Genomic DNA, 16,222 nt, shown 5'->3' with positions numbered 1-16,222 from the left:
ATTTCACACAAAGCAGTTGATTTTTCTATTGGCAGGCTTTGTTGCTAATGAAAAACTAGTGATCATGAGCAGATAGCCAATTTCCTTGTCCAATTTGCATTAAACAAGGTTCTTTGATGAAACAAAACGTGCTGGAACTTCATTATAGAGCAGGGATATACAGCAATGTAATCAAATTGCCCTAAAAAAATGAAACTTCAAGTTTCTTGTTAAGATACTCTATTGTGTGTCAACCGACATAAAATGAATAATGCTGTGAATATTTTCTCACTGACAGCCTAACATTGTGTTGGAACTAATGTACTGACAGAAAAAAAAGGTAAAGTGGGAAGAGTCATTTTAACTAGGACAGCTGAGAAGATCATCGGGGTCTCTCTTTCCTCCATTAAAGACATTTACATCACACGCTGCATCCAAAAGGCTAAGAGCACTGTGGAAAACCCCACACACCCCTCACTCAAACTCTTCTCCCTCCTGCCATCTGGCAGAAGATATCGGAGCATTTGGTCTCTCACAGCCAGGCTGTGCAACAGTTTCTTCCCCCAAGCTATCAGTCTCCTTAACACTGCATGATCGAACTGTTTTCCATCTAAAATTCTTTGCACGACTTCTAACTGCTGCTATAACAATGTCTATTAATTATCATTCTTTTATTACACTGTAATTTGCATGTTTTGCACTTCTTATGCACTTTATGCCACCTTTTGTATGATTGTGTAGTTTGTGCTGTTCATGTAGCACCTTGGTCCTGGAGAAACACTGTCTTGCTTTTTACTATATCTGTTGTAAAAGGTAGAAATGACAAATAAAAGCTACTCTACTCTAGGAAATAATACATGGGAAAACTACATTGAAGAGAAAGTAAGGAATGTAAAAGTAGATGAAGTCAATATACAAATAAAGAAAAACATATCAAAGGAATAACAGGTAAGAAGAGCAATTGAAATAGAAGAAGAGGAAATTAAATTGGCCAGTTATTCGAAGGAAAATACATAAGTAAAGGAATTAGAATGCAGAAATTAAATTTTGCACAATAAATGATGCATAGGTGACACTGGTAATGCAGAAATTCAGCTTTTTTGACATCACTTAAAATTAGCCAGCATTTATTGAAAAGGTGCAAGAGAAAAGCTTTGAGGGAAATGGATGCTATTTGAACAGGTTACTATAAGAATAATGCAGTAATCATGGGGATTTCAATCTATTTATGGACTAGTTAAAGCTAATTAGTACTAATGTTTTGGAGGATGAATTACTGGAATACATGCAAGGAGATTTTTCTACAGTAGTACATTGAGGAACCAACTGGGGAACAGACTATTTTTGATCTTGTATGGGCAATGTAAAAGGGATAATTAACAATCTTGCTGTAAAGTAGTTTGAGGAAAGAGTGACCATAATATGGTAGAATTTAATTTCAGTCAGGAACTATGGTCCCTTAGGTCTCAACCCACTTCTGATACACCGGCCTTTTTGCCACATATTCACCCCTTTAAGTTTAAGTGTATTCTGCACCAAGTTATACTCAGTTGAGGTAATAATCCAGAAGTTATAACTTTTGAGGTTTTGCTTTTCAACGCACTGTCCAGATCCTCTCACTCTCTGTGCAGAATCTCTTTCTAATTCCATCCATGTCATTGGTTCCTACGTGGACCAAGAATATTGGATCCTCCCCTCTCACACTACAAGTTTCTTTCTAGCCTTATGCAGATGTCCTGAACCTTGGTACTTGCAGGCAACACAGCCATATGGACGCTCATTCTTAGCTGCAGAAAATGGTATTAATACTCTCATTGTACTATTACTACTACAACTATGCTTTTTTGTTCCCCCAACCTGAATGGCTTCCTGTACTACTGTGCCATTGTTAATTTGCACATCCACTATACAGTCTCCACTCTTACCAAAATATGCTGATAGAACCTCAAACAAGACTAATATTAGACACATGCAGAGCCTAGCACTCCTACTTTACCAATCTCTGGGTTCCCTTATGTGGCTGTCTTACAGTCACAATCTCTTGTCCCTGATCACTGATCAAATCAGGTTACACTATCCAAAGTGTCTTCCAGTAGAAAGAATCCAAGTAACCTTCATTCTTTCTGAAGCAAGACAGCATCTGTCATTCATTCACCAGATCAAACTCTGAGCTGAAGCTGCTGAAACTTCAAACATTTACTGTGGATGCTTTTGCCCGGGAACACAATGGTATCCAGAAGATCCTTTGTGCTGCCTTTTACATAATTTATTAACTTTGTCAGCAACGTGTACCATGTTAAATATTAAGAAAACAACCTTAACCACTTAACAAAAACTCACCAAACCTTCTTTTCTCTGTAGTTGAGCAAAAACCAATCCCAATCAGCTGCAAAGAATCAGGTTCTATGTCTGATTGCCTGCCTCAAGGACATTATCTCATTAGTTACTCTGCCTAGATGCCATTAGTGAATCAGATGGGTTTTATGTTTCCATCACAATTGACAGTGGTTGCACCAGCATTTTTAGTTCAGATTTATTAAGTGAATTCAAATTTCCCAATCAACAGAAGGTGGGTGTGAGGTCACTTCCTGAACTACTGCAGTCCATTATTATAGGTAGACCCAGAATGCCAGAAGGGAGGGAATTCCAGAATTTTGACCCAGCAACACTGAAGGAACAATAATATGTTTCCAAGTCAGAACAAGGAATGGAATTTGCAGGTGGTGCTGTTCCCAAGTACATCCCGCCCTGGTCCTTCCAGTTGGAAGTAGCCATAGGTTTGGAAGACAATGTCTAAAGAGCCTTGGTGAATTTCTGCAGAGCATCTTGTAGATAGACACAAATATACAAGTTGATGTTACTATTTGACTACATCAGGTAATGAGTTAGTGAAAAAGGAGCACATCAAAATTAAGAAGTGTCCCCCAAAAATCAAAAAGCCCTCAAGAAGAATCCTTTTAAAAAAAAAGTTTTGACCTCTGCTTCCAAGGTTGTTGTATTATGGTACACGTACACCTGCAATGCCAACTGAAGAACTATGTAAGGACATCAGGGGCTGTTGTGCATTGGTGGGAGGAGAGTGTGATGGGACTGCACACATCTAGCAAAATAATTACATCAATAAGGTAGCGGAACTTCACAATCACCAAAGTATTATTAGAGGCTGAGGCATTCCAGGTTTTTAACACATAGAGCTATGAGACAGATCTCGATGATGCTGAATTCCAGGAAAATGACACGTTTCTGGAGTCATCCATCAGGCAGCAATATCCACTTAGATATTGTTGGATATCCAATATGAGGGGCATGAAGATCTGACAGGGCTTCCTGAGGGTTGAGGCAACCTGGTATGGTAAGTGTACTCCATACAGACCATGACCTCTCTCTCTTTGAACTCATGACATGCTTCCACTGAAAGATTGGTAATTTTCATGGGGAAACACACTCAGCAACTCAATCAAGGATTTATGGGCCTGCATAAAAACCCACAAGTCCATGCATTGTTGATATCATCAGTTAAGCAATGCCAGTGTGAGGCAAGGACAAGACATCTGGAGTTCCAGTCAAGTTCTAGTTTATCTATGATGAACAAGAAGATCTAAGCGAGACTCATGTTGCTAGATAAGTGGCATGTACGTAACAAGCAGTAGCCTCACACATCTGCAGATTCAAAACTCTCTTTGCAAGGTAATGAGTGCACAACCATAAGGAAAGAAGCAAAATCATCAATGTCATTGGGCAGCAATAACAAGAGAAGCCAGAGCTTTAGATTAGAGTCCATGCATAGCATTTTCAGGCTAGACACATATACAGACACTCTGCAAACTATCTGCATCTTTTCAAGAGCCTCTGAGAAATCCATAAGCACACAGCCAAACTACATCAGCTTGCACTCTGATGCCTCTTATCTATTACTGTCCAGCCTCTTCCATCATCAACATCTATCCATCTCCTCCAGGTTCTTCCCTACAATTAGATGACCTAAAAAGTTAGACATCACTAGTGGGGAGTACTTCTGAAGAGGCATCTTCACAATCCCTCCTCTCTCAAGGTCCAGTATAGGTACTCATACTTCAGGTGGGTTAGAAATTGGAGTGGGGAGACTTTTAAATAGGGCAATAGCTACCACTAGTGAGCAGAGTCAGTTTGCTAGAGGAGGATAACTTCTCACAGCTTTTCTAAGGAGAGAGATGGAGACTTCAAGAAGTTGAGAACAAAAACTACTTCATACGAACAGTTTAATCACATGTTGGAAGGCAAGTCATTGAACCATGTTGTAGCCAGATTCACATTCATGCCAGTGAGATATTCCTTTCTTAATGGAGAAGCTCAGAGTTCAAATGAATGCTGAGACTGTAAGTTCTATGAAATAAAACATGCATCCAAACTATCAACATTCAAACTTTGCACAAGTGTCAGATAGATGGCTAAAATTGTAAATCTCGACTCACTACTTAGATGCTTCATGAGTGTAATATTCTGAAGAAGATGCTTCATCCCCTTGTGCTTTTAAAAGCATCTTAATTTTTATCTGACAGCAGTGTCAAGAAACAACACTGGGATTTTTTTTAAAACAGTTCTGTATTAACATTTATACATGAAATTGCCAAAAGCATTTAAAAAAAAGCTAGCTCTGAGAAAGAAAATTACCAAGAATTTATACATTTTACAGATCAGAGACTATTTTTCTTTCTCCAGCTTACCAATGGTTCGGCCATAATAATACGAATCTTTCTTTCAGCTTGAGTAGTAAAGTTGGCAAATACACTTTTTAAGACATATTCGCCTGATTTAATATCGGGGTCAACATTTATGGGCATCATGGTTGGTGGTCCTCTGTCACCTTGTAAGCTACTCGCAGGTGTTGCTGGTGGTTTGATGTATCCGTTGCCAACTGGAGAAGCTGGGGGTGAAAAACACAATATTCATTAAACTGTCTGAACAGCACCTTTAGCATTCAAACCTTTAAAAAAAATCATGTTTTCAAGATTGCACTTCATTAATATAATGGGGTAGCAGCAGTTAATCATCCATTGCATCTAAACCTTGCCCGTTCTAGCTTTCTTTTCTGATGAAATATTTAAAAGCCTGAGCATTGATATCTTTCAGTGCAAGTGTAAAAGAAGCATTCGAAATATTCCTCTTCCATACATTTTATCCACATCGAGTTACTTGCTTCACAGAATAGGAAGGTTCAGCTAAGATCATTGGTCAGGCTAAACAGCATTGATGTTGAAGAGATGTTAGCCACAGGACTTGCAAGACATTCAAAAAGGCTAAAGGTTGAATAGGGTCAGCCTTGCTTTTTAGTTTTCATGCACACTGGCACAAAAGAACACATTGGTCTCTTGTCCTGAGGTGGAAATTGAAAAATGGTCCGCATGGTTTGTGTTTTTTTGTTGTGATCTAAAAGTAGCCAGTGAACAAAAATTGATTGCATCAGTTATATTGGCTTTGATTTTCTTTGGGTGGATTTTCAATCCTCGGTTGAGAATCTGACAGCCAGATCATTTTTGGACGTTGACCCTCCAAGTCGGCAGTGCTGGAATGCAATTTTATGAGGGAAAACCTTAATTGGTTCAGGGGCAAGTTCAACATACAATTAGGGATAGGAGGTGTGAAATAGTTCTGGAGGGTGATATTAAAAGTCAAATGGCTGTCAATACTGGTCTTGCCACTGCCTGCAGGAATGGAGCAGACAGGAATGCAGCCTCATGGTCCACACAAGTGCCCAGATGCTCACAGCTCAATTAATCAATCCACTCTGTTCAAGCATGGGTAACTTCTTGACATTGCATGAACACCTCAATCTGATTATCCTTCTTTGTCCAAGCTATTTCAGCATCAATAGTAACAGCTCTCCTCCCCCACCTTCCCAATATCGTGCATGGATGTCAGGCACACATATGTGCCCAAGATCATTCATTCTTAATGTGCTTTTTTAAAAATCAACCAGTTCAGACACAGTGTGACCCATCTCCCCGGCAAGTGGGACTCGAACCTGAATCTTTTGGCTTGGGGTAGGAACACTACCACAAGAACTCCGAAAATGTTTTTAAAGTCTCTTTTTCGGACGTATTATGACACAGCTATGCAGCAGATGGAACTTGAACCCAGTATTTCTAGCCGAGAGATAGTGACACTACTACTGTGGTATAAGAGCCTTGATGCTTTCTGTTTGATTAGCTTAAAATATACATGTTCAGATACTTGTCCTAGGCAGGTCAGACTTGAACATGGACCTCCTGATCTTTCAATATTCCAGAATACAGATACTGAGTAAAATGGTCGCTAATGCAGTGTGCAGCTGTGAGGTAAACTGCAGGTATTATTTCGAAAATGACAGGGGCAAGTAGTTTGGGACTACAGAAAGATTGATCCTGGAGTCAGACAAGTATGGCACATCTATCAAGAACAGAGCAGCGCTGGTGTTTATATATAACGAATCCCTTCATGCAGGAGAAGTACAAGTTCATTTTTAGGTTTAGTATTAATTGTTAGTGATTAGCTGACATGGGTAGAAGCTTGAAGGTGATGGGATAGGTAAGATAAGAATGAAAAATGAATGATCCTGGAGACAGGTTTCCTCTACTTTTCTTGTTGGCTTTATGAACCTCTGAGGTCTGTACATGATAATGACTTCCTGAACTAGAAGGCCATGCTATGGGTGGCATGCTGATGCCAATGTGCAGAACCTTTAAGCCACTGTGCATGTGCAGTTTGGAGGGAACATTGGACACTGCTACTATTCCACCAGAGCCCTATTCTGTTTGCTTTCGCTTTGAAAAATTGACTCTGTCCTTCTGTAGCCTCTTAACAAGTTCCTCAATGAGTTGATTGGAACTGTGTTGTCGGATTCACTCCCTCTTCAAAATAAATTCCAGTGCATGATCAAAGTATTAGATGATTGATCTGCATTACTTTCAGTATACACATGCACAAGACTACCTCCAGAGATGATTGAAAATTTAGCCTTGTAATGCATACGCCTTGCAAGAACGAAGTGAGCAATCAATATTGTAAAACTCAATGACTGCCCCGTTCTGGCCACAAGTCACCCGATCCTGATCTTTACAGACCAACTCACTCTGGTCCACGTATTCACCTGCCAGAGACTGGCAGCTGTCTAATGAATATGCAACATGTGTCTGATATCACTGTAATTCCAGTAATCTTGAACTGAGTCAGAAAGAAGACCAACACAAGAGTCAAACAGTTTAGTAAAATGTTGCAAGATTGGCCTCAGAAACTATATGGCCAGCTACAGCAATATCTAAAGAGACACCCAAATGCACTCTTCTAAATTAATAGGATCTCTGTGTTTGTCCAATTATTGCATTTGGAATCAATTTCAATGGAACTTAAAGCAAAATGCTTTTTACAATGGCTTTTATTTCAAGGCAGCAATCTCCCCCAATACTGTGAAAATACTAGTGTTATTTGTGTGCTCAGAATAATTGGTTATGTTCATATTATGTAGATTAGTAATTCCGTATGTTTTAATTTTAACCACAATGCGGTAGATTTGTTGTTGGCCATATCCATGCTGTAAATGATTTTCTCGTATTGTCCAGATGCTCTCAGGACAGAAGAATAGAATGTATGAACAATGTGAGCATTAACCACATTTTTATCTCCTTCTTCTAACATTCCAGAATACAGATACTGAGCAAAATGGTCGCTAATGCATTACAGTGTGTAGGTAGGAGGTAAACTGCATGTATTATTTGGAACATGACAGAGGCAAGTAGTTTGGGACTACAGAAAGATTGGTGCTGGAGTCAGATGAGTATGCTGCACCTAGTAGGAACACAGCAGCATTGGTACTTAAATAATGAATCCCTTGGTGTGGAAGAAGTACAAGTTCATTTTTAGGTTTAGCATTAATTGTTACTGATTAGCTGCTGACATGGGTAGAAGCTTGAAGGTGAGGGAAGGTAATGGGATAGGTTAGATAACTGAGGAATGAATGACATAAATCTATATTTATTCTAATGCCACTGTATCAATTTCACAAAAGGGCGTCCCAGATTTACCCAAGGAAGTCTGTGATTTATAACACGCATAAAATCTCAATCACAGAGAGAACTAAGTATAAAGTCACCTTGCTGGTGATGACTAGGAAAGGTGGGAAATCAGTGTTTAGATCAGAAAGGTAGCAATTTCAATGGAAGAATACATAGTGGAAAGGTTGGTTCCAGTCAAGGTGGGGAATGCAAAAAGAGCTGTTGGAACATATGCCTAAGCTGTGACACAGTTGGGATGTGCCATTATTTGAAGTACAAACAGATGGTAGATGACACATGGCAACATAAACAACTTGGGGAAGCCTTTTTGAGAATCCTAATTTCTCAACTATTAGAAAAGACAGACTTCCGATTGCGTGTGGGGTCTGGTTTAAGTTATTATTTACTTACTTGTTTCCCAACTCCTTTTAAAAGCAATGAATACCTTCAAGATTGTTATTTTCTGACCAGGTTCAAGATTTCACTGGTTCAGGTCAAGGTGGTGCTGCTGACAGTTGTCAAAGCAAGGTCGAGTTTAGAGGTGCATAACAGTGGTGAGGGTTAACTTACAACTTGCAGCAGGAGAGTGTACGCAAAGACACAAAGTAAACTGAAAAAAAATGCTCAATCAAAATTGGTTGCATAATGAAAAATAAGAGTACTGAAAATACTGGGATCTGAAAAAGGCAAAGAAAATGCTAAGAATTCAAAACTAAATTGACCAGCATTTGATAATTTTTGTACACTGGAATTGTATTCTCCAGCAGTCCCAGTAATGTCCATTGTTTCCAGTAGCATTGCTGGGACTACATAGCACAGACCATTTGACTGATTGGCAGTTCTTACAAACAGAGCTTCTTCTCAATGGAAGTCACCCATGAACCAACTAACAGCTCAAGGGTCATTGAATCACTATGGGGTGAGACAACCAATCAGGAGTGGGCTCTGTCAAGTCTTTATAACTGGGGACAGGGTCACCCCGCCTGCTTAGAATTCTGGTTCTGAAACAGAAAATTTTAACTTCTCAAAATATTGAACAACCCAATAATGCGCCGTAGAGAATTGAGAGTGGGTCAGCTGAAAGATTTGCAGAAATTAAGGCCGGCACATTTTGCTGTGCCCAGTGACGCTGTTACAAGTCAGCTAGAATACTAATACTAGACCACACCCTCTATTTTGCAATTTAGTGGATTGTATTCACTAATGTAATCCCTGGAGTCAGTGGCTATACATGTGGAATTTAGGAAATAAAAACAGAAAGTACTGAACTCTGTGGTGCTGCAAGTCTGGCAGCATCTGTGGAGACAGAAGCAAAATGAATATTTCAGATCCGAAATGATACTTCTATAGAATTATAAACTCCAAAGAAAACTCATATCAGACTCAAAATGTTAACATTGAATTTCTACATATGTTGCCAGGATGGCAACTTCTCTCCTTATTTCAGATCTCCAGCATCCGCAATGCTTTGCTTTGGATTTTCGTCAGGCCCTCCCTTTCTGTTTTTATTTACATTTGTTTGGGGATGGTGTGGCTGAGTGGAAGCAGTGAAAATAATGATACACTTATGTTAAAGTAGGTCAGCCTGATTTTCTACGAAAGCTAAATAACGTAGACATTGAAAATCTGAAATGAAAACACAAGTCCCTGGGATCACTCAGCAGGTCTGACAGCGTAAACAGTCCGACATTCATGGCTTCATAGACAGGGGGCATCAAAACCGTGGTGATGCATTAGGAAATTAGGAGGGAAAATGCTTTAAGATGCTTCCCATACATCCTTCCAACTGTGAGGAAATTCTCAGGGAGAGGAGGAAACAAAGTTGACTGCTGCAGGGAGATGGGTGACTATTAGGACAATTATCGCTCCACTTAGAGGGCATTTTGTAAATGCAATGCCAAATTATCACCATTGGAATGACTCCTATTTAATGTGAAATGTAGACTTCTTGGGAGACAGTCGAACAATTGGTGTGTGTGGGGGGAGAGGAGGGGTCTGTGTCAGTGATTGGAATTCCAATTCTGTTTTATATATTAATTCATTGGAGGCAGTTCAGAGAAGATTCACTTGGATGTTCCCCAGTACGGAGAGATTTTCTTATGAACAAAGACTAAATAAGTTGGGACCATACTCACTGGAGTTTAGAAAAATGAGAGGTGGTCTCATTGAAACCACATTGGATATTTATGGGGCTTCCTGATGAAGGTCTTATGCCCGAAACGTTGATGTTCCTGTTCCTCGGATGCTGCCTGAGGTGCTGTGCTTTTCCAGCACCACACTCTCAATTCTTATGGGGCCTGGATAGGGTACAAGTTGAGAGGATGTTTCCCCTCATGAGATGGTTTAAGACCAGAGGGCACAGTCTCAGAATAAAAGGGCACTAATTTAAGACTGAGATGAGGATTAGTCTCTTCTCTCAGGGGATTGAGAGTCTTTAGAACTTGCCATATAGAGCTGTGGGGGCAAAGCCCTTGTGTGTATTCAAGGCCAAGATAGATTCTTGATCAGTAGAGACTCAAGGGTTATGGGTCATCAATATCACTTTTATGTATATACTATGGAACATTGCCGCTTATCAGAAAATTATTTTTGCAGCAGCCGTGATCAGATTGAATGACAGAGCATGTTCGAGGGAGTCTGATGGTCTACACTGTTCCTATTTCGTATTGGCTTATATCTCCTTTCATTTCCACAACAGTGAGGAGTGGAAATGCAGTTCTTTTGACTCATTCAGTAATTCAAAGTTGCAAACTTTGAAACTTACTTTTCACTGTTTCTTTTAATAGCTGGCTTTCTTACAGTTCTGAAAATACATACATTTTCAGCTTCACCTCTCTGCTACCATGATACAAGTGATCTATGTTTAAATGGCTGGCTCTGACTGCACACAAAGACACTTATGAGGTAGAAATCACATGAAGATGCAAAGCTAACTGTACACTCAGGCATTTACACATCTCCAAACTATGTTGGTCATCTGTACCATTTTTACATACATACTATGGAACACTGCCGATTATCAGAAATAATTTTTGACAGCAGCCTGAGTTGCTCTCAGATATTTAAATCAAAGGTAAATGGATCCAAAACAGTTGCAATATGAGGCCTTTCAATCATCTTAATGCAAATAAAATTGAATCAGACAATTAAAATTGTGTTTTCTTACAGAATTCTGCTTTTACTGATACGTTTGCACTAGCATCGCATGGGTAATTTGATACGGTCAGGTGCTGGTTCCTTATTTAGTACAGCAACCGCTATCAACACTAAAGAAAATGAATTCATTTCATATAAGCTTGCCAGACCTGAATTCAATCTCCCTGAGTAACTAGGCTGTCGGACTCCTTTCATTGATACATATATTTACATACTGTTAAAATATGCTCTTAAAGCTATTGCTTCTCAAGTGGGCCCACTATTATTTTTCTTTGTTTTGAAACTTTACATCTATCTGTGGAACTAAGAGGAATTCATTTTAAGAACAAAAATCAATACCAAATACTAACAATTACCAAAAAGGAACAGTGGGGAAAAAAAAACAAAGCAGCCTTTAGGCCAAAATTTAATCTTTGAAATTGGATATAACTACTGAAAAGGTAGCGTTAAATGATTTTTAAAAAAATTTCATCAGCATTGCTGTGATTTAAAACTGCAGATGTATTCACCATATCATTCTAAAGGCCAAGTAAACAGTTAATTTTCTAATTCAAAGCAATAATATAAAATTATTTCATTAATTTGAAATAGTTACACTGTAATATTAGTCACTCATTTTATTGTTTTATTGTTGCTACCCTACTTTGATGGACAACCTTGAAACAACTTTCAAATTTTCTTTTGTTGCTTGTAGTTCATATAGCCTGCCTCACACAAAGATTAAAAATGCAAGAGTACAGAATACCTACCAAGTCCTTTTATCAAGCTGATCACAGTGGTTTTCCTCCAGCAAGTTGCTGTAATCTCCATTAGATCCTGTTTATCTGTGCAATGTAATTGCTGTAATTTTTTCCAAGCTAAAAAGAAGTATTTAAATATTTGCTCAAGCATGTTGTCACCCGTTTCCTGTGGTAAGTGGCACAGGACACAACATTTGCCAATATTTTGGGATTTTAAAAATAAAAATCAGTTTTGAAGAGACTTTTGTTGCAACACAGCCTATGCCTTTCTATCTGGTAGTTGAGCTTTCCACAACTGAAGGTCAGAGAAAGGACAATTTTTAGCTGAAGTACATGATGATAGACTACAACATGCATGGTCGCTGAACATCTATATTTATCCAGTACCCGCTAAGCTGTGGATTATTAAATGTCTAAAAGTGTAGATGGCACTAGTGCAGTTGTTACTCTCCAAAATTATATCAAATATTTAGTGTACTATTTAAAGAAATGCAACTAAACACTGATAATTGTATATGTTTATTATTGCTGATACACCAATAATTAACATACTAGAAGTTTCACAGAATCATTATGGTGCAGAACATGACCATTCAACCAGTTATACTGGCATTGTCTGTCCAACTGACCTTTATGACTTTGTGCCGTATCTGGCCTTTCCTGTAACCCTGCATATCTTTTCCAGATATTTTTAATCAATCTGCTCAGATGTGTCATAACATACCTCTGGAGTAGGTGGGGCTTACACCCAAGTCTATACATTATTTGTATAGAAACAAACATTAATAGACTCTTGAATGCCTTGACTGATCCTATCTCATCACACTTTCAGGAAATATATTCTAGGCACTAACCACTGGCTACGTGAAAAGCAAATCTTACACGCATTTGCTGCTTTTGCATATTGCTTTAAGTCTGTGCCCTCTCATTCTCAATACTTTTACAAGTGAAAACAGTTTCTCCTTATCTACTGTCTAGATCCCTCATGATTTTGAAAATTTCAAACAAATCTCTTCACCCTTTTCCTCTCCAAGGTAAACAGAACTACCGTTGCCACTATATCCTCATAGCTAATATTTTTTTGATTCATAACTGAATCATTCTTAAAAATCTCTTATAAGACCATTAGACATAGGAGCAGAAGTAGACCAGACACCCCATCAAGTCTGCCCTACCATTCAATGAGACCATGGCTGATCTGATAATCTTCAACTACACTTGCTTGCCTTTCCCCAAAACTGCGGATTCCCTTACTGATCAGAAATCTGACTACCTCACCTTTTATGTACTTAACAACCCAGTTTCAACAGACCTCTGTAGTGAAGAATTCTTGGAGAAGAAATTCCTTATCTCTGTATTAAATGTGTGACACCTTATTCTGAGATTTTGCCCTTTGGTCATAGACTCACCTGCAAGGGGACACAACTTTTCTGCATTTATCCTGTTAAGTCCCCTAAGAATATTGTATGTTTCAATAAGGTTGGTTCGAATTCTTCTATATTCCAACAAGTATAGATCTTGTGACCTCTTGTCACAAGACAGTCCCTCCAGTCCTGGTGTCAGTCTAGTGAACCTTCCCTGGATGGCCTCCAATACCAATAGATCTTTCCTTCATTAAGGACTCAAATCTGTTCATAGTATTCCAGCTGTGGTCTGACTTATATTTTGGAAAACCTCCCTCCTTTTATATTCCATTCCTATTGAAATAGAAGCTAACATTCCTCTGCCTTCTCTGTTACCTGCTGAACTTGGATGAGGATAACCAAATCTCTCTCTCACTAGCTTTCTGCTGTCTTGCACCATTTAAATAGTATTCAGCTCCTCTATTCTTCTTACTAAAGTTTTTAACCTCACATTTCCCCACATTATGTTCCGTCTGCGAAGTTTTTGCACAGACATTTAAGCTGTCTCTATCCCTCTGCAGACTGTGTAACATCCTCATCATTTGCTTTCCCATCTATTTTTGTGCCATCCACAAACTTTGTGCCATTCACTTTCCTCATCCAAGTCTTTTATGTATATTGCAAATACTTGTGGCCTCTTATGCACTCTTTCCAATATGTTCACATTGCTGAAGCATGGTGCCAGAACTGTACACAATACTCCAGCTATTAGACTAGTGGTTTAATACATGCTTAGCATCAGCTTCTAGTTGTTGCACCTTATGTCACTATTAATGAAAACTAGAATAATGTATGATCTATTCCTGCTGTTGTCATCGGCTCTGCCACCTTTAATCACTAGTGCACATATATACCCAGGTCTTCCTACATCTACATATCCTTCAGAGTAGTACACTTCATTTTAACCTGTCTCACCATGTTATTTCTATCAAAACGTATCACCTCTGACTTCTCCACATCAAACTTTATCTGTAACCTATCAGCCCATTCCACCAACTTGTCAATGTGTTTTTGAAGTTCTACACTGGACTTCTCACTGCTGACAATTTTTGAAATTATTCCCTGTTCACTAAGATCCAACCATTAGTTTCTATCAGAGGAAACAAGGGTCCTAATATTGACCTCTTGCAGTTGAATTAAGAACATGTTGCCAAGTGTTGAAATCCCGCAGGAAATTCAAGAACACAAAGTAAGTACCTGAAGACATTGCAAATTCAATTTTTTTTACGCTATAAACATTTATTACACTCCTGCACAAAAACACGTCAAACAAGAACATTTCTTGAGTAAACTCAATTGGGATACTGCAACAACAGCTAATGGGTTGTTGTTTAATATAATAAAAAAGTTCCAAAGCACTTCACAGGAACATTGAAAGCCAAACTTTGATACCACATGAGATAGTAATCCTTGTGGTCAAAGTTTTGATCAAAAAAAGGGTATGTTTTGACAAGCTTCTTAAAGATTGGTAGACACGTGAAAAGTTTAGAAATAAAATTATAGACTTTAGGGTCTAGGACACAAGCACAGAACAATGTGGGAGGATACAATGTGAGCAATATGCTTTTGCATTCATCAGAGTGCATGTTGGGTAGGGACACTCTTTCCACTGAATGTTGACCAAAAGCATATTTAGCATCTTTTATGGGTGGGGGGCATAGAATTGGGAAAGTTTCTCCATTATTTTACCACTGCAGAATCATTAGCATTTGGAATTTTGAGAGGTCAGATGATTGCAGTTAAAAAAAAAAGGCACATACCGTCCACAAGAGATCCAGAATGGGAGGCAGTGTGCCAGATCTAATGACCTGAACACCAATGGTGGAGGCAGACAAGTCACAAATCCAGCAAGTGATTGCAAAGGAGATTACATGCTGGTGAATAGGGCAGGTAGGGTTAGGAGGAGGGTGCACAATACAGGTAGTTCTTCTATAACGCGATGGATGCATTCTTGTGCAAGTATGCATTATAGAAAAATCATACTTTAGAAGAAGGACTTAAAGTACTGGCAATGTAATTGCATTACAGCCCACATGCATTTTAAAAGTTCACATTTTAGAAATTTGTCAATTGTATTATAGCGAATTCGCATTATTGAAACATGTTATAGCTGAACGACCTGTATGTTAAAATCGTAAATTACTGGAATAATTGCTGGCAGCAACTGTGAAGAGAAAGCAGAGTTGATATTTCAGATCCAGCGACCCTTCTTCATAACAGTTCTGAAGAAGGGTCAGTGGACCCGAAACATTAACTCTGCTTTCTCTCTACAGGTGCTGCCAGTCCTGCTGAGTTTTTCCAGCAATTTATAATTTTCTTTCCGATTTCCAGCATTCACAGTTCTTTGTTTTTTTTGTTTAGACCATGCTATCTTATATGTTTCACTGATGGAGGAATTGATGACACCTACTTGATGACACTTTCATCCATCAATGATGCTAGGATTTGAGAACTGTCACCATTGGGTCACATCTCACAATGGACAAAACATTGCCAATGTGGACCAACATCTACATGATTTAGATTCTTTTTTTTGATTACTTACAGTGTGGAAACAGGCCCTTCGGCCCAACAAGTCCACACCGACCCGCCAAAGCGCAACCCACCCAGACCCATTCCCCTACATTTACCCCTTCACCTAACACTATGGGCAATTTAACTTGGCCAATTCACCTAACCTGCACATTTTTGGACTGTGGGAGGAAACCGGAGCACCCGGAGGAAACCCACGCAGACACAGGGAGAACGTGCAAACTCCACACAGTCAGTCGCCTGAGGCGGGAATTGAACCCGGGTCTCTAGCGCTGTGTACTCAACTCTAATGTTGAAGATTATGTTAACCATTCTTGCTTTTCTTTCCTATCCTAACCCCTAAAGAACCTTAAAGACCTTCTGCCACTGTACAAAAGGCTTCTACCTCAATAGGACTCTCGGTCCT

At 39.0% G+C, this 16,222-nt stretch overlaps 1 protein-coding gene across 7 annotated transcripts in view; it reads right to left on the bottom strand.

Moving 5' to 3' along the window:
• LOC122551062 (protein furry homolog) overlaps nt 1–16,222 on the bottom strand; it is a 350,939-nt gene that overhangs the window by 272,662 nt on the left and 62,055 nt on the right. For 6 of the 7 annotated variants that reach the window (XM_087988218.1, XM_087988219.1, XM_087988222.1 and 3 more), the window contains one exon: nt 4,683–4,882. In XM_087988218.1, coding sequence (XP_087844344.1) covers nt 4,683–4,882 — 200 coding nt within the window. Of the gene's footprint in view, nt 1–4,682; nt 4,883–11,890; nt 12,087–16,222 lie in introns of those variants that run through there. The other variant, XM_087988220.1, reaches the window with a different exon arrangement.

The sequence above is a fragment of the Chiloscyllium plagiosum genome, unplaced genomic scaffold, assembly GCF_037043375.1.
Source record: "Chiloscyllium plagiosum isolate Xiang-an unplaced genomic scaffold, Cpla_swu_hap1 HiC_scaffold_6, whole genome shotgun sequence".
Lineage (NCBI taxonomy): Eukaryota > Metazoa > Chordata > Chondrichthyes > Orectolobiformes > Hemiscylliidae > Chiloscyllium > Chiloscyllium plagiosum.
The sequence above is the reverse complement of the archived record's forward strand: the minus strand, read 5'-3'. Positions and strand labels throughout refer to the sequence as shown.